The following is a 19,341-nucleotide window of genomic DNA, read 5'->3' as shown; positions in this document are numbered from 1 at the left end:
TCATAGACGGCGCTAGCGTCTGGTCAGAAAAAGCAAATGGCGGCGCCCACCTCTAGCAAGGAAAATGGTGTATATAACTAGGAAAAAAGGGAATGACCACATGACCGACTAGCTTATTTCCCGCAACAGAACCTATGATGACATACATGTGCCCAGCTGTGCGATTGGCTGAGGCCAGCAAAAGCAAATGCAAATTAGGCTGAGCTTGTAAGCTTGTCAAACGGGTTATTTGCGCTTAAATGTAGGGCACATTCATTTTACAGCAGTGAGAATGGTGGGGTAAACAGTGAAAGTTACAAAAATATACGTAAACACCCTGCTGTGGGTACTAGGCTCACTATGCTTGCTTTAGCTGCACAGCAGTCCGCCGCTTTGGAGTTGTCTTACACGACACTGGCCGATTGGCATAAGCGACGTTGCCTTACGTGACCCTGTTTGTCAAGCATACCCCATGTTTCATGAAACGATTACTTTCTACCGCAACAAAAACAAGCTTGGAGCAAATACAGTCAAAAACAAAGCAACGGCGGACAACAGTCCGCGGCTGACTATGGTAGCGTCATCTGGGAGGACTGACTGTAAGCAAGGCTGCAGAGCCTAATGACACACTGGAAGTTCGTTTGAATACTCGCTCTCATGACTTTGTGGCAGACGTCACGAAAACACACGATTTGGCGGGAGAATGAAAATTTTAACCTAAACTGATTAATTCTTCAGTGCATACAGCATCGTTTGCTGCCGGACAAGAACTGGGGGCACTGTAAAACACGAAATCTTTTGAAAAAAAAAAAAAAACTTGTATTTTGACTGCATGGCCCCTTTAAGCTGTGCAAAAAGCAAACCAAAATGAAAGAAAAGAGAGCACAGGATTGTACAGTAGGCATGCCAGCATTAAATGTGCAAAATTGCAATTCAGCAAATCTACGGTGAGCGAGCAGCTACAAAAAGTGACTGCACCTTCAGCTGGGAGGAGTACTTTTTCTCCCCAGTGGATCCAGTGGCAGAAATACTTTAATTGAAGGAGCCCTGGCAGCACTGAAGCGTGTTTTTTCATATTGTAACTGACATGGTTGGCTTCATGACGATGCCAAATGCCTTCCTGCGATCATAGGCGTCAAACGCCGCTTGGAACCATTTCTACATCTACATTACCGTTGCAGTTTTCAGAGGCTGGGAAACAATGCAGCTAAGACTCTGCATGACATGAAGCTTGCTCAGGGTGAGGGCACGCTACACACAAGCTTCCCGTCCTCTCAGTGAAAGATGTGCTAGTCGGTATAGGCGACCTTGGGTGCATTTTAAGCAGAGGACAAAATTTGGCCACCAGCTCCCGGATTCTCAGCAGCCCTCAGGAATGACGCTTCCATTCCTGATGCAGTGGTAGCTTATGGGCCAGCAGGGACTCGCAAAGGTAAAAACAAAAGGCAAATGCAGGAATAGTATGGGGGGTGTGCTCCTCACAGGCGTCCAGGCCTTGTCGGGCAGCTCGAGAATGAAGCGGCAGTTGCCGTAGTGCTTGTTCAGCGACCGCTCGATGTCCACGGACACCCGGTCCAGCCGCTGCTGAACGTAGTCACGCACGATCGGCAGCCCCCGCACAGTGGCCAGCAGGCCGCGCTTCCCGTTGGGCACAAAGCCTGCAGAAGGAGAAGAAGGTTCGCACAACAGCTGACAATTAGAATTGGAACTTGCCACAAATGTGCACCCTTTCCCCAAAATTCTCGGCAAATTGAGGCAAAACATATGAAAAAGCTACCCATATATGACAATTTCGGGAAAAAAGTTTCGTTATCTTCAGGCACTTAAGAAGTAGAAGTAGCCATACACTCTGATACAAGATTTTCATAAAGTCAGTTTTGGCACATGTCACTCCCATTTCTGAACATGTCATCTTTACCAAGGAGAGTCAGTCCAAATCAATAAATGTTCGAAATGTATGTAAAAATGGCAGGTCAGTTTAGCTTTGTCTAAGGGGGAAAGCTGAGCTAGTTAGTTGTTAGTACTGCAAGTGCAAATTAAACAGCAGAAAAACAAGGAGATGACCGCTGGACAGCAAGTGGGTTGAAGTTGAGCACTGACCCCCTGATTTTCCCTCGCTTTGCGCTTGTTTGTTTTGCACTGTGAATACGTTTCAAAGAGCTTGGGTAGGTTCCTGCTTTTGCTCACATTAGCTTTCATTTTATGTGGTGAATCAGGCCACCACTACTGTGACCATCAGAATTGCTCTAAACATGGAGAAAAATACACAAGCGGCACTTCCAAGAACTTTCATGCCAGTTCCAGGTATGTGGGGCAATGAAAGGCACAAGAAATTAATTTGATTGTTGTGCGGTTTAATGTGCCCACACAACACAGGCGATGAGGCACGCCGTGGTGGAGGGCTCCGGATTAATTTTGACCACTTCGGGATTTTTAACAAGCACCAAAATCTCAAACACATGGGCGTTTTGGCTTTTCGCCTCCATCAGAAAAGCAGCCACCGTGGCCGGAAATCGAACCTGTGTCCTTGAGGTCAGCAGCACAACGCCTTAGCCACTGAGCCACCGTGACGGGTGCACAAAAAATTACACTAATTAAAACAATATCACAGGCATGCCCTCACAGCGTGGCAGTATCATCCTTGTTCCGCAACCCTTGGATCGCGGTTCTGTTTCTCAGTACTGACAGTGCATGAATTTTATTTTTAACACCTGTGCTGCAAATGTTCCCACGCACCAAAATAAAATTTAGATATAGATTCAGCTAAGGGCATTTCATGCCTGATATGAATCTTCAATAAAAGACGTTCAGATCACACTTGTGCGAGTTCACGATAATAACTATCCTCGCCTGTGCCAATAAGGCTTTATCTCGGTGTCACGCAGCACAAAGCTAGGCAAGCTCGACGTTACTCCCGTGTTGTCCTATATAGAAAAAAAAGGTAATCATAAACTCTGCGCATCACTTAAGAGAAAACCCGAGGGCTGTGGCAGTGCGCAGCTAAGCTTCCTTATTTAGGACCGGGGCGTTATCAGGACATACAGAAGAGAGAAGCCCCTCCCCTTCTTGCCCCCATTGGCCACATGTGACCAATGCATTGCTGTCGCTGCCAGCAGCGGAGGAAGCCATGGTGCATTTAGCTACCGGTGTAAGCACTCAAAGTGCAATACAATCGGTGCCTAGCTGGTAAATTTTCAAAGGGGATGTTTTACGTGCATTTTTATTTGAGCATTTGACACTTTAAACAAGGCATTTCTGAACGTCGAAAAACTTGGAAAGTATTTGAGGTTTCCAAATAATGCAGATTGTGCTGAACAGGGCCAAATTGTTGATGTTTGTGAAACATGATTAAGTAGCACGGTAAAGACGGGACAAAAGTAGAGACCACACAGGACTAGCGCTAGACATCAACTGAATTTTTACTACGTACACGTATCGAAATATATGTACAGGAGTGCGCATGCGTGAACATGCTCAAAATACAAATAAAATCATGACAGGGTCAAGTGGTGCATTCCGTTACACACGTGGCAAGTTCGCATTCAGATAGTCTGTTTCTTTTTTTGACAACCTAATAGATGCCGTGCTTACACACTTATCACCGCCTTTCATGATGCGCCACGCTTCAAACAATTCACGTCTGGCTTGGTCCTTAAAACAACGCAATATTTGTGTCTTCTCGTAAAGTGGAACACAGTGTCGAACGCACCGGCAGCGGCGGCAATGGTCAGCTAAATGGCCCCCCGCAGCAAGCGCTTGAACAGCTGTACGGTGCACCCGGAGCCTGTCGTTAATGCACCTAACGGTCTGCCCGATATAGCATTTTCCACAGGATAGAGGCACTTCGTATACAACACCTTGTTTGCAACCAACAAACTGCGTGGCATGCCTCTTAGCACAGCGGTTGCCCTTTTTCTCGCCATTCGCCACGGAGCACATTCGTGCTAGTTTATCGGGGGCGGAGAACACAACGCCGGCACCACATTTCCCCGCAACCTTTTTAAGGCGGTGGGCCACCAAATTTTAACTCTGTAAAAAGCCTGCTGTAGGCTTCCTCTGCATGCAACGACCCTCAACACGAAGTGCTGGGTACAGCAAGCGCCTAATACATATTTTAATTCGCTTCTAAAAATTACCTAAATGCTCTTCTGGAAATCGGGACCCATCGCTAGCGCCACTAACCATGACGTCAGTGAATTGCCAGCATAACAAAGTTTTTGACGTCATACAACGTTAGCGACTCGAGCCTCGAGTGACGTCAACGTGAACTCCATTACCACAGTTTGTTTGGTCGCTTGGTCGTATCAGACACACTAAGCCGGCACGACGGCGACCCGACGCGACGCCGAGTCGCCAAACCATCACCCAACTGCCGTATTTCTAGACCGCGTTGTCACACTATGCCGACGGCGACACAAACACGTCGGCCGATGGAAAGTCGCCATAGTGTGACTGACTCGCCGACCGGAGACGCCAACAAAACCGGTCGCCTGACTGGTCGCCCGACCAGTCGTCGGGAATTGACCGAGAAGCGAAAACTGCGCCCCGACAACATTCGTACCGCAATGAACGCGGCTCTATTTTGTTAGTTTCTTGAGTGTAATAAACTCAGTAAGGTCCATGAAGCCCATACAACTCAACACTAGCGCTAATGCGATCCGTATTTTGGCGTTCGACGCTTCGACCGTGCTCTTCGGCGACGCCGCTACCCCGGAATGCGTGTGCCATCGGCTCGCCTGTAGAAAATATAAAGTCAGTTTCGTGCAGAAGAAGAGTTACGTAGGGTAATTTGGATAATAAAAGATCAGTATCAGCAAAGGTTTTTAACGTAAAACGTAAAACCAAAGTACGGCAAGCACTATCCCTTCAGTGCAAAATCGCAGTCGCAGCAGGGCACACTTACTTCTGCAAGCGCTTTCGTGAAGGAGCAGAGTTGATGGCGATAAGCTATTGCAGGGGCTTCGTGGAACCTTGCTGCGCAAGCGCTATTTAAGAAATTTGAGTTTACAAGCCAGGAATTCTGTAAACTAGCTAGTAAACACTGACATACGACTCCAAGGATGGGCCTCCATCTAGTACACCGGCTATTTCGCGGTGTCAAACCATTTGTACGGTGGCGCAGTGGTCTCACATGCCGCGCCCGCCCGGTCAACGTTGCGGGTTCAATTCAGAGGAGGAAGCCAGAGGAAGTAAACGTTTTAGTCAAGACCGTTAAGCAAACATTCCTAGAGTGTTCGGACGGCTTGAATTTCACTCATGAATTACCAAATGATGGGTCCTTGCAGTTCCTCGATATGTGTTTTAATTTCAGTGGAACACAAGTGTGTTGGGCGTATAGGCCGCGGTCAAAAAAGGCAATTTTGGATTATCGTTCAGCTCATCTGAAGATAGTGAAAAAGGGTATTGGCGTTAGCTGTCTTCGCGGTGTCCTCGAGAAGTCTTGTCAGCACCTAGTCGCCGATAGTGTTCAGCACCAAGTTGCACGCTTGAAAGATGCCGGCTTCCCTCGGGAAGTAATAGCATCAGTGGTCGAAAGCGTATTGCGTGACGTCAAGTCAGGGGCACGACGTCAAGGGCGAGATGAACCTCGCAAAGAAAAGAGGCCTGTGGTCGTCCCCTACGAGCACAGTTTCTCCCACCGCCTTAAAAAGGTTGCGGGGAAATGTGGTGCCGACGTTGTGTTCTCCGCCCCCGATAAACTAGCACGAATGTGCTCCGCGGTGAATGGCGAGAAAAAGGGCAACCGCTGTGCTAAGAGGCATGCCACGCAGTTTGTTGGTTGCAAACAAGGTGTTGTATACGAAGTGCCTCTATCCTGTGGAAAATGCTATATCGGGCAGACCGGTAGGTGCATTAATGACAGGCTCCGGGTGCACCGTACAGCTGTTCAAGCGCTCGCTGCGGGGGGCCATTTAGCTGACCATTGCCGCCGCTGCCGGTGCGTTCGACACTGTGTTCCACTTTACGAGAAGACCCAAATATTGCGTTGTTTTAAGGACCAAGCCAGATGTGAATTGTTTGAAGCGTGGCGCATCATGAAAGGCGGTGATAAGTGTGTAAGCACGGCATCTATTAGTTTGTCAAAAAAAGAAACAGACTATCTGAATGCGAACTTGCCACGTGTGTAACGGAATGCACCACTTGACCCTGTCATGATTTTCGTTGTGTTTTGGGCATGTTCACGCATGTGCGCTCCTGTACATATATTTCGATATAATCATGTTTCACAGTTCGAACCAACTAGCCCACATTTAGGCGTTCAGATATTGATGTTTGCAAGTTTCCAATATTCCCCCACCACCTACTATTAAGTGTCACCTTTTTGTCACTAGACAGTTACAGAATCGCCTACTGTCCTTTGGCCACATATGTGCTGCAAAAAACAAACAGGAAACAATTTGTGCCACTTTCAGACACAGTAAACACCTGTTGTGAAAGGCCTTGCTCATCAGCCGTACGCGAGTCAAGGTACGCGCACTTCCTGCCATCCCCCAGGCAGGTGTGCAGGAAACAAAGCAGGAAGGCCGCCATGCACAACAGAAGTCAATGACACGCACAAGTTGATCTTGACAGGCAGGTGCTCAGAATGGCTTTCACAATATTGCTGTGGGCTTTTGTGTTGTTCTTTGATGGGCCCTTACTTAAGCTAAAAAGGGCAGAGAAACAAAACTGAAAACAATAGAGAGAGAAGAAGCATCTGCTAGACTGGAACATTGCCAAATGGATATCCACAAGGGCCCACGGGGATTGCGAAGGCCATTTGGGGGCACTCCATCTCACCCGCACTTTTTTTCCGGCCTATCTGTTGGACTCCCATAGCGATGGAAGAAGTTCACTCGCCCAACAAGCACCACCTGCTGCACTCGAGCACCTGACGACAGTGTGCAAGGTACACCAGCTTGCATGCAGGGGCCAGTATCCCCACTAAACTGTTTCCACTCTACAACCTCCATGCGTTAACCACCACTTGCTGACAAGAAGTCATGCTACACTCACTGTGTGTAGAAGCCACGGCTATTTTTGTTACTTGCACAAGACCAGTACGATGGCCCGTAGCGGCGAAAATAATCCATGACTATGCTTTTGCTGTAATCAAGTATGGAAACCAAGGAACTCGTGCTTTTTAATGCGCAACGTTAACTCTTCAACCCACACATCAGCAATACTGCGGACCTAAGAAAACCCACTGCGATTCAAAAAGGGTGCCAAACTTAAGTGCACCCTGCTAAATTTAGTGGAAGCAGGACACAAGCTCTTCATTTCAGTTTTTAGATTCAACGACAGAGAGCACCACATGACGCTCTGTTGACAGTTGGACGTCTACAGACGGTCTCGACATTAATGTAATCTTGGTTTATGTTGCAAAAGCTGATCTGAAGTAAGCAAATCGACATTTTTTGCACATGTAGAACCAAATATGAGAAACATGCTGGGCGAATATAGTGATGTCTATTAGCCGAGAAGTGAAGCAAGAAGAAGAAGGTAGATTTTCGAAATTCTCATTTGTAGAAATGCTGCGAATAGCTTGAGTCCATAGCCACAAGGCTAGTTCTGGATCTACAGAGAAATTTTGCATTTTTTTTTTTTCATTCAAGTCAAGAACTCTGCAAAAACACAAGGTACATTTTAGGAGGCACAATTTGATTAACAAAAAAATGCAGGGGGGTTCGGTTGGATAGCACCAAAAAGGCGCTATTTGTGGTTACAAAAATTACAAACAGCGAATTATAACCAGACTTGGAGAATATACATTGAATTTTATTACCGAACAAAGAAACAAAGTTAATAAAGAAAATGCGAAAAGTTACTGTCACTTTGTAAAGAAGAGTGGTCAGTCTCGCTGCGTGAAGGTTCTCGACTCACGCCAACTGATCACCAGCACACAGCACAATATGTTCACATACATACAACTGCTCTCCGTCAATTTTCCTTGAATAGCAGCTGCAGACGCCTCGGGTTTTTCTGGGCAAATTGCGAGATGTCATGTGTGATGAAGTCTGTTGACATGGCTCACACAATAAAGATACTACTGGCCTCCCTGACTTTCAATGCAGTACAGGCGTACAAGTGCTTTTGAGGGGCTGATTTATAGGTTTTGTTTCGGGGCTTGGGTGGTGCCGACATTTCGCAATTTCGGAGGAAAAGGTGTACAGGGTGATGGGACGGCATGGGAGGATAGGCGCCCAGAGGAGAGGCGCCCAGAAACAAAATGGCTGCGCCCATATGTAAATAAATATCACGTGGTGCCGACCGACCAATGAAAATTCCAGCAGCACATAACAATGAGAGAAAAGAGTGTCGATACTCTAAAAGCCTTTATTTAGTGACGCTAGGTAAGACTGCATAAATGTAGAGCTTAGAAAAAAACAAAAAAAAGTCAAACCTTTCAGAATTGTTCGCTACCTTCAATAGCCAGCACAGGCAGTCTGTTTCACTGCCGTGACATGACCGGCAATGTTAAGCAGTGTCTAAAGTGCTATGTTGACCACAGTCCTGAAGGGCGTTCCATACGGATACACAGGACCTGAGTGTGATAACCATTTGAGTAGTGTGGATTGTTGGGCTAGTTGGTTCACGTACATAATTAAAACTTTTTGCTAAAGGAGAAGACAAAGGAGAGAACGTCGGTGCCCTTCTCTTCTCTCTTCCATCCTTCAGGGCACAGTTATTTTAATTTTAGGCCCACCAAGATGTGCAGCTTTTTTGTAGTGCACAAAAATATCCGAATCTCCAGGTGCCCCCCCTTGCCGCCCCTTCCGGACGCCCATGACTGTGCACATAAAATGCCACGAACAGATTGCTCAAAACTGCACAAACATTTTAAACATAAATCGGCACACGCTGTGGCCAGCTAATGCCCTTCCGTGAAGCTTTGCACTTAAAAATGTGGTGCCTTTGTTTTCGCTAATCGCGAACACACGCCTCCAGACAGCCTTATGCATGGGACGCTGCCCAGTTCCCTTCCATTTCTGTCGAGATGATTATTTTGCGTTTAAATAAAACCATCATTCATTGAGCCACTTAATTTTGGTTTAAAGTTGTTAGTTTCAGTTTGGTGTTTTTGAGTTTTGCATCCGATTGCAACGTGCAAGTATTTTTAAACGCCTATTTTTGTTTTAAAAAAAAGTTATGCATCAGGATTGTGCAAATACGGTACATGTGTCAGACATAATGTAGGTTTTTAGTGACTGTTCATTTTGTGTCAGATGTTTTATGATCATGAAGTTTAACACACTGACGCAACGCAGGCGATGAGGCGCGTTGTAGTGAAGGGCTCCAGATTAATTTTGACCATACCTCGGCAAAGTTAGCGCGGCTCACTCAAACTCACTCACAATTTTTTTTCTCGAATCACCACTCACTCAAACTCAGACTCAATGCTGAGCAGCACATCTGCGCTCACTCAAACTCAAACTCACATTGAGCGCAAAACTCAGAACTCACTCGGACTCAACTCAAAATGTACTCAGAACTCAAAATGTACTCAAACTCAAAATGCAATCAAAACTCAAAATGTACTCAAACTCAAAATGTACTCAAACTCAATATGGACTCAAAACTCAAAATGTACTCAAAACTCAAAATGTACACAAACTCAAAATGGACTCAAAACTCAAAATGTACACAAACTCAAAATGAACTCAGAACTCAAAATGGGCTGACAACTCAAAATGAATTCAGAACTCAAATGGCTTCACAACTCTCTCATGCTAGGAATTTAGTCGGGGTCAGATGGACTCTGATTTCATTAGCAGTCAGTGTTTTCAAATTCACGCGTGGTAAAAATATTACGGGTGCAAATTCGTGAGCTCAAACTCTTGCATTCGCCACGACATGACACCGTAGCTCCTGTGAGGTCAGAAACAATTTTCGTTCCAGATTTATAACAGCTATACCTGCTGCCCATGAAGAGTAGCGCTGGTTGGAAGCAATTGTACTACGTATATATTGGATACCAAACTCTTGATGTAGGCTCCGTGTTCGTGTTCATGACAGAGGCGGTCAAGGCTCGATGGTGTGCTGGGTCCCCAGGTCGAAACAAGCAAGATTGGGTGAGGGGACGTGCGCTCACTGCTCCGTTCATTTATGTCGAAGCTGTTTAGGGTTACGGTTCCATGCATTCTTGCTCTGCATCCTGAAAAAACGCCTTGTGTCAAAGCGAACTGTCCCCGCGAATCTCTGAAGCGCGAGGCGTTCATGGATATACCTTTGCTGTTTTATTGCGTAGCATTCTTTGCAGAGTACACCCCTCCCCCTATCCCCGCCATGATCTTGTAACGCCCTGCATATACACAAAAATGCAGATATCACGGAAGTTCAACCTGTAATCATTATAAAAGCGTAAATGTAGAGAATTGATAAAACTAAATGATAAAAATCTAAAAAATAAATATGAAAAATATCGTAAATGGCAAACCGTGTAATATGGGAGTCATAGATCGTCTCAGATTGGGTGAAAATGCAGAGAGGTGTGGCGCTAAAGAATGTGGGGTATCAAATTGAGGGTCTCGAGGAGGGAAATCACGTGGGACAAATAAAAAAGTGCCTCGTTGTTTGCTGAGGCACTTGTATTAGTTTTTATTAGCATTTGCTAGGTGGGATGAGCTCTCGTAGCTCGGAAAAACACCACGCTGTCGTTGTAAGCAATGATGATGATGATGATGATGTTAGGTTTTCTTGGCGCAAGGGCATCAAGGCCAAAGAGCGCCAGTACTATGGTGAAGGATTATTCGAGTGGGAATATAAAGTACCGAATATATAATAAAAGGTATCTCAAATTTCTGTTAAAAAAGAATTGGTGTAGAGGGCCAAGTAAAAACATTTGACACTATGACAGGCATTTTCTACGTGCACCCCTTGCCACCGTCTTTGCGGTAGCAATGAGTGGCCCTACAGGGTTCTAGCGTGCGATGGTGGCTCGGCTCACGGGTGATACGACCCATACCTTAAAAAATCTACGTCTGAGAGGTACTTAAAAACACGGTTAGTAGAGAAAAGTGGCTCGTCTGATAAAAACAGCAATGGGTGTTGAGGGATCATGCGTGTGTACAATTCTGGAAAATGAAGCTTTCTTTGCGGTTCAAGTAGTTTGCATTCTACCAGTACGTGAATGACTGATAGCGACTCTCCACACCTCAAGCAGCGTGGCTGTTCTGTTCCTTTCAATAGGTACGCATGTGTAGCATGGGTATGGCCTATGCGCAGTCTACAGAGAGTAACTTCTGTGATCCTGTCTCGTTTCTCACAGATCGATCTACCTAACTTGGGTTTTACCATGTGCAATTTGTTTGCTGTTTGCCCATTCCAATCTTCCTGCCATTGGTCGCGCAGCCTCTTACGTACGTACGCTTTAAGATCCTCGTACGGGACGCTTTGGATATCTAGGTCACTCCGAAGAGCTGCAGTTACAGCATTCCTGTCTGCTTGCTCATTTCCGGCTATACCGCAGTGACCTGGGACCCAACAGACAGTGATTTCAAGTTTTTGTTTATGGGCTGAGCACAGTAGTTTTAGCAATTGATTAAAGACTGGATTTTTTTGTAACTTTCCTGACGCTAAAGCCTGCACAGCACTTTGAGAATCAGTGAAAATCACTGACTTTTGGACATTGTTCTCAATAATATATTCTACAGCCAATACAAGGCCGTGTGTTTCAGCAGTGAATATAGATGTGGCTTCAGGCATAGTCTTTGACGTGGAAAAGTTTAAACCATGTGCAGCACATGATACTGCACCAGCTGACTTGGAAGCATCTGTGTAGAACTCAGATGCTCTGTACTTGTTCTGCAAAAACAAAAAATGCTGCATAATTAATTCCTTTGGAGCGGTTCTTTTGTCAATCTTCATAAAAGAGAGATCATAAGAGTTAGGGCAGAGATCCCATGGAGGGACTAAGTCAGCAAAGCTGGTTTTCTGAGCGTCAGTGAAGGATATTCCCAGGCCTGCGGCCAGTGCCCTCACCGACAGAAGAAATGGCTCAGCCATGGCAGGTCGCTTTTCAAAGAGCTTGATTGCCTGGTTACCTAGAGTGCTGTTAGGGTGTCCGGTCAAGGATGTCACTTTTAGAGCATAATTCAACCCCGTGTACTTCCGCTGTGTTTCAAGAGACCACTGATTGGCTTCCACATACAGGCTTAAAGCAGGGCTTGTTCGGAAAGCGCCTGTAGCCAGACGAAGGCCAAGATGGTAGACAGGGTCTAGCATCTTTAGTGCTGTTCTCGCGGCGGATTGATAAACAAGACACCCGTAGTCGATGCGGGACCTCACAAGGCTATTGAATAAGGATAATAGGCACTTTGTGTCAGTACCCCAAGACTGGTGTGAGAGGACTTTCAGGATCCTGACTGTATCCAAACATTTAACTCTAAGGCGTTTGAGGTGTGCAATGAATGAAAGTTTGTCATCAAGCACAACCCCAAGGAACTTGTGCTCCTTTTTTACCGCTATGGGTGTTTCATTGAGTGTAATAACAGGATCTGGGCGGATACCACGCTGCCTAGAGAAGACCACACACGTGCTTTTTTCTGGGTTAAAACAGAAGCCATTCTCATCTGCCCATTTTGTAAGTTTGTTTGCAGCTAGTTGGATTTGCCTCTCACAAATGGACATATTACATGATTTAAACACAATGTGCACATCATCAACATATAGCGAGTAGGATATGGAGCGAGGCAGTGCAGTTCCTAAGGAATTCATTTTAACAATAAAAAGGGTGCAGCTGAGCACACCACCCTGCGGCACTCCATTTTCTTGGACGAACATCTTCGAGAGGACATTTCCAACCCTAACCTGAAAAGTGCGCTCCGAAAGGTAATCTTTCAAACTGCTCAGCATGTTTCCACAAACTCCAAGGCGGCGCAGATCACAAAGAATACCGTAACGCCAGGCTGTGTCGTAAGCTTTCTGGAGGTCAAAGAAAACTGATAAACAATGCTGCTTATGAACAAATTCGTCCCTGATGTAGGATTCAATAGCCACTAGGTGGTCTGCTGTAGATCTAGCAGAGGGAAAACCCGCCTGGCGATTGTCTATAATACCATGGTACTCAAGAGAATAGATAAGGCGGCGGTTAATCATTTTTTCGAAGACCTTGCATAAGCAACTGGTTAAAGCAACCGGTCTGAAACTAGTTGCAAGTGATGGATCTTTCCCCTCCTTTAGAATCGGCACCACAATAGCTTCTTTCCACACTTTTGGAAATTGCCCTGCACGCCAGATCTTGTTAAACAACAGTAAGAGCGCTTCTAGCGTGTCGTCGTGCAGGTGCTTAATCATGGTGTATGTTATTCGGTCTCGACCTGGTGATGATTTACCACAAGTAGTGAGCGCCACTTTAAGCTCCTGCATATTGAAGGGGCAATTATACCCTACCTCAGACTGCCGTTTGTCACGTACAATCTTCCGTTCCTCTGCATTCTTGTGTCTCAGGAAGTTATTTGAATAGTGAGCTGAGCTTGATACATACTCAAAATGCTTGCCTAGGGCATTCGCTTGGTCTTGTAAAGTGTCCCCACTTGTGCAGACCAAAGGGTGCGTAAGAGTGTTACTTCCTCGGAGTGCTTTAATTCTCCTCCATACTTTCCACGTGTCAGTATATGATGTGATTGATGACAAAATACGATTCCAGCTTTCTCTTTTCGCAATACGCCGAATCCGTCTGCCATTGGCCTTTGCCCGTTTGAAAAGTACCAAGTTTTCAGTCGTTGGGCACCTACGCAAGACACCCCATGCCTTATTCTGTTCCTTACGGGCCTGCCTGCAATCATCATTCCACCAAGGTTTTGGCTTAGCAACCCTACTAGAAGAAGTCTGGGGGATGGACTTCAGCGCAGCTTCAATTATATGGGTGGTCAGAGTCTCAGCAGCTTCATCAATACCGAGGTTGTCTATAAGTGTATAGTGACACTCAGAGAGCTCTTTGAATTTTTCCAGTCTGCGGCCTCTTCCTAGAACTTTTGTGGGCATGGAGTGTTGTCTTGTTTATTGTCTAAAAGCTTGAGGCTTACTGAAAAGTGGTCACTTCCGTACACGTTATTAATGATGGAGTGCTGGAAACAGAAGAGGCTATGGCGAGATCTATGCAGGAGTACGTGGCATGTGTTGTGTTATAATATGTTGAGTCTTTCTTGTTAAGTATGCACGCTCCAGATGATAGCAGAAACTTTTCAACGAGGCGTCCTCTAACATCTGTGCGTGCAGAACCCCAGAGTGGGTGGTGAGCATTACAATCCCCAACTAGTAGATACGGCTCTGGCAGCTGATCAACTAATGTTTCAAATTCCATACTGGAGAGCCCGTAGTCTGGAGGTATGTACAGTGAGCATACTGTTACCAGTTTATTAAAGATAATGGCTCGTATGGCTACAGCCTCCAAACTGGTCTGTAGCGGTAAGAACTGGCGTGATCACCCCCTCGACGAGACCTTTAATTTGATACCCCACACACCCTAGCAGGGCCATATGGAATTCATACCAGTCAAACTAACCATGACTCATGACTGTAATCAGGACGCATTATTTAAGTGTCTGACGTGATTCCCCTAACTGGAACCTTCAATTTGACGCCCCACATGCTTCAGCGGCCTCACCTTGAATTTAATCCAATCTATGACTCATAATGACTATCTCATGATTCGAACTACGAAGCCTTTTTTTATTTGTACCACGTGATTCCCCTCGTCAAGACCGTAAATTTGATACCCTACACGCCCTAGCGGGGTCACTTCGAATTTTACCCCAATATAAGACTCGCCATGACAATCTCATGGTTATAACCACGAAGCATTTTTGTATTTCTCCCATGTGATTCCGCTCATCAATACCATTAATTTGATACCCATCACATCCTAGCGGAATCAATTTGAAAGTTAAACCAATCAATGACTGACCATGGCTATCTCATGATATAGCCCTACCACATTTTTGTCCCAAGTGATTTCCCTTATCGGAACCTTCAATTTGATGCCCCGGACACCCAGTGGCATCATTGTGAATTTTAACCTAAATTATGACCCATTTTGACTATGTCATGATAATAATCAGGAAGCACGTGATTACCCTCATCGAGACCTTTAATTTGATACGCCACACGCCCTAGCATCATGAACTTGAATTTTAACCGAATCTATGACTTACCATGACTACGTCATGATATATCCACAACGCATTTTCGTCCCGAATGATTCCCCACATCGAGACCTTGAATTTGATTCCCCACATGCCCTCGCAGCGTCATTTTGAATTTTAACCCAATCTATGACTCATTATGACTGCCTGATGACTACAATCAGGAAGCATTTTTTTATTTACCCCGCGTGATTCCGTTAATCCAGAACTTTCATTTGATACCTTACACGCCTTAGCCTCATCAGTTTCACTTTTCACCCAATCTAAGGTGGTCATTATTCTGTCTTAAGGGGCGCTGCCCAGCCAATTCAGCTAATTCATTTGAAACAGCAGAAAGGACAGCTCCCGCCCCCATTTCCCCCCGGCTCTCACCTCTTCCTTTGTGACCCCTAGTATATCAAGCCGTTAACAGTAGCAAGCGAACAACCAGCACGCCAGCGCCGCCGTGTGCTTTCCCACCACCCTTTCCCACGCTCTTAGTGGATCTGTCAGGAGGAAAAGTTAAGACAACCCTTTTTTATGACCTCACCAGTCAATTATCACTGACGCGCCCAGCCGCGAAAATTAGGTATACAGCAAGTGCTTATGGCCATGAAAATTCAACAAGAAACTAAAAAAAATCAGACACCCCCTCCCTCCCAACCGATCATGCAGACCGCGACTGGTGCCGTACCCGCAGGTAACCTGCATTCCGCGCCCACAGTGACGCATGAAACTTAACAGCCAACCATAGCTGCCTGCTAGGCTACTCATATGTACTCAAACTCAAAATGGACTCAAAACTCATATGTACTCAGAACTCAAAACGTACTCAAAACTCAAAACGTACTCAAAACTCAAAACGGACTCAAACTCAAAACGGACTCAAACTCAAAACGGACTCAAACTCAAAACGGACTCAAACTCAAAACGGACTCAAACTCAAAACGGACTCAGAACTCAAAACGTACTCAGAACTCAAAACGTACTCAGAACTCAAAACGTACTCAGAACTCAAAATGTACTCAGAACTCAAAATGTACTCAGAACTCAAAATGTACTCAGAACTCAAAATGTACTCAGAACTCAAAATGTACTCAGAACTCAAAATGGACTCAGAACTCAAAATGGACTCAGAACTCAAAATGGACTCAGAACTCAAAATGGACTCAGAACTCAAAATGGACTCAGAACTCACTAGGTCTCAGGCGTACTCAAACTCAGTCGGGATCACCCGGCTCAAACTCACTCAAGCTCAAACTCACCATGCCACACTAGCCTCGTGCTCACTCAAACTCAAACTCACGCGCGAGTTTGAGTCCAAATGAGTCTGAGTGAGTGGACTCATGAGTGAGTTCGCCGACCTCTGATGGTCACAGTAGCCCTTTCGACTGAAACACCGCGGCACGCACTGCTCTGCCTCCCACAACGAACATCCCCAGAAGACCTGGGCAAAACAGCGGCTCTCAACACGCTAGTGAACGGCCTCACCTTCGCCATAGATGAGGCGGCGCAGCAGGCGCTGTCCAATGTATGTGACCAGGGCCGTGGTGAGGATCAGGGCGGCTGGCTCCGTGTCCTGGTACCGGCTGTTCACCAGGTCCCAGTGGAAGCTGAACAGTCCGCACACGCGCCACACGCCGTACGCCAGGCTCTCCTTCTGCAACCCACCAGCCCCTTCTCACTCAGCACAGAAGGGCGAGAACAACGTGTCCTTCCACACTTGCAATGCACGCACGGTACAAGCGACACAACACCACTGCCACAGCAGCACGACCAGGCCAGATACATCACGAGCTAGCATGAATAGCTGCGATTGTGTTAATATCCGTACTGCATTTCATCAAAGTGACCATGAAGGCAGCACTTTGCTCTAATCCACAAAGTGTCTCACAAAGTAACGGTCATGCTAGTTTTAAGGCAAACTTCCATTCCATAACCTATACATTGAAGAAAAAATGGGAATTGGGGGGGGGCATGTTGACGGCCCAGCTGCTTTCCAAAGTAGGCAATCCCTGAAACTGTTTTGTAGGTTCGTAGCATTGACGCTCAGTGTTTCAAATAAAAAACAATTTCTTTGCGGCAGCACAAAAATTAACAGAAATGCTTACCATCAAGTGAAATCGACATGATTCAGAGGAATTGCTACAAGCAGCTTTATGAGCTGTGGCGATACTGTGCCATCCCTTGAGTGGCTCTCACAACAGCACGACAGCTTTTGAAGTGGAAGCAAGCATGAGCTAATTGCACCTGTCATATTCTCACAAGACACTGAGGGCTCAAGTTGTTCACTTCTAGCTATTGTCCAGAGCAACAAAACGATAGCCATGTCACGGCCGCTCGATCTCCCCCCTTTGGTGCGGCCTGCTGAATGCTCCACTCCACCTGTGAGAGCAATAGTTCCTTTTTTCTCCACCACGTCAACTGTGGCAGTTGTTATCCATGATGCAGTGGCAGTGGCTCTGGAACAAAAGCAGCTGTGGTGGAACAAATCAAATTCGTTCTGAAATTCCTCATCAGGTGGTTTGGGTCAACTGAGAAAAATAACAGGTCATTTTCTCGTACTGAATGTGGCACAAAATGCAGCAGTGTTATCAGGTGCACCACGAAACACGGTGATGTTTGTCGATGGTTAATGAGGGACCCCGCCCCTTCGACAGCTTTCATCACACTGAGCGTTTACGGAGCCGATTATGTTTCAGGTTCCTGGTAAAAAAATACCCTACAGGGGTAACGTATGCTGTGGAAAGCCCCCGCAAGACAAAGCAAAGGAGCCTGTTCGCTATTTCAGTGGCCCCACCAGTTCTACACTCACAGCCGACATCAAGCACGAAAATTCTGTCAACTTGACGATCATCAATTACTGCTTGTCATACAGTTGAACCTCGTTATAACAAACACTGATATAGCAAACTAAATACGATCTTTGGTTTGTCACGCTTCATTTCAATGGCACTTATTCTTTTGAGCCAGCGCTGGAATGACATTGTGGGCAAGGTGGAGAGCCAATGAGTGTCAACAGTGTAGCTGTACTGGCATGGATCCCAAAAGCCATGTGGCTGGACACTTGCAATGCACATGGTGCGGGCTTGTTCTATGCGATGCCATAGGTCAAAAGTGCCACAGGGGGAAAAAGCCGCATGACCTCACTTATGGGCCCAAATATGGATGGTTCTTATAAGCGTCCACTCCTTGTAGAAGCTTGTTCAGTACTACATCGGGGATGAAACGAGCAACATCTCCCAGCTTGCGCTTTCCCCGCCAAAAATGCGAAGGCAGGATTTCTGCTTTTAGACAACTGCAGTGGACATCGTGTTCACAAGGCAAGCATAAGCAATGCCCTCGTAGTTTTTTGTTCCCACGCACAAAGGCACGTCAATACTTCAGCCACTGGACCAAACCATGGTAAGGACTGCCAAGTGCCAGTACCGTCACAGGCTGGTTCAGAGCTTGCTCCTCGAAATTCCACTAGAGTAACCAAGCTGCGCCTTTTGAAGGTTAACTGAAATGGTAGCCGCACTGTGGACCGCCAACAGTTCAGCCATTGTAAGTGGGCTTTTCTGTCACGGAACAGTCGTCATTTCTGAAGATGTGTCACCCCTGGAGCTGCAGCATTCAACGTTGCCAACTGGCGTCACTGATGATTGGTTGTGCAGTTTAACACGTCGAAGCTACACCTGGGCTACGAGGAGTGCCGCAGTCAAGGGGGTTCATTTCGACCACCTATGATGTACCCACAGGCATTTTCGCTTTTCGCCTCCATGGCCGGGTTCGAACCTGTGTCCCTGGCATCAGTGTTCAGTCTGCCCCATCATATTCACCACTGCCCAGAGTGGGTGCAAATGTGGTGGTGCTCGAGGTGCTCACTGACGAGGCAATCACCAACAGCACATGCAACACGGATGATGAGGTCTCCGGCCGTCCCTCAGAAAGCAGGATGATACGACCATTTTTAAGTGCGGAGGCTTAGCATACAAGCTGCTGCAATCTAAGACAATGACTAACTTCTTGAAGTAAAGCTTGGCACTGCGAAAAGGAGGTGTACTTACCTCTTTTTCGCAAGTTCCTGCCAAACCAAATTTTGACTGTATATAGTTCTTAGATTGGCAGGAGACTAATACCTGCACAAATGGCACATGGTTACCTATAATAGACAAATCAAAGATGTTAAAAGATGTTATTGCCTATTGGCAAATATGGAAGTTGGATGTGGCAACTGAATGGCTAAGTGGGCCCCAATTAGAGGTTAACAAGTTAT

The 19,341-nt window shown here is 46.1% G+C and overlaps 1 protein-coding gene across 1 annotated transcript in view; it reads right to left on the bottom strand.

Moving 5' to 3' along the window:
* The window catches only part of LOC144176362 (sphingosine-1-phosphate lyase-like), a 152,847-nt gene that overhangs the window by 128,452 nt on the left and 5,054 nt on the right, over window positions 1-19,341 (bottom strand). Inside the window, exons 2-3 of the mRNA XM_077705206.1 lie at window positions 16,575-16,743; window positions 1,462-1,637 (exon numbers count right to left, since the gene is read on the bottom strand). Coding sequence (XP_077561332.1) covers window positions 1,462-1,637; window positions 16,575-16,743 — 345 coding nt within the window. The remainder of the gene's footprint in view (window positions 1-1,461; window positions 1,638-16,574; window positions 16,744-19,341) is intronic.

Source organism: Haemaphysalis longicornis, unplaced genomic scaffold (assembly GCF_048455015.1).
Source record: "Haemaphysalis longicornis isolate Haplotype H1 unplaced genomic scaffold, Haemaphysalis longicornis Haplotype H1 scaffold_1, whole genome shotgun sequence".
Taxonomy (NCBI): Eukaryota; Metazoa; Arthropoda; class Arachnida; order Ixodida; family Ixodidae; genus Haemaphysalis; species Haemaphysalis longicornis.
Note: the sequence above shows the minus strand (reverse complement) of the source record. Positions and strands in the feature narration are given on the sequence as shown.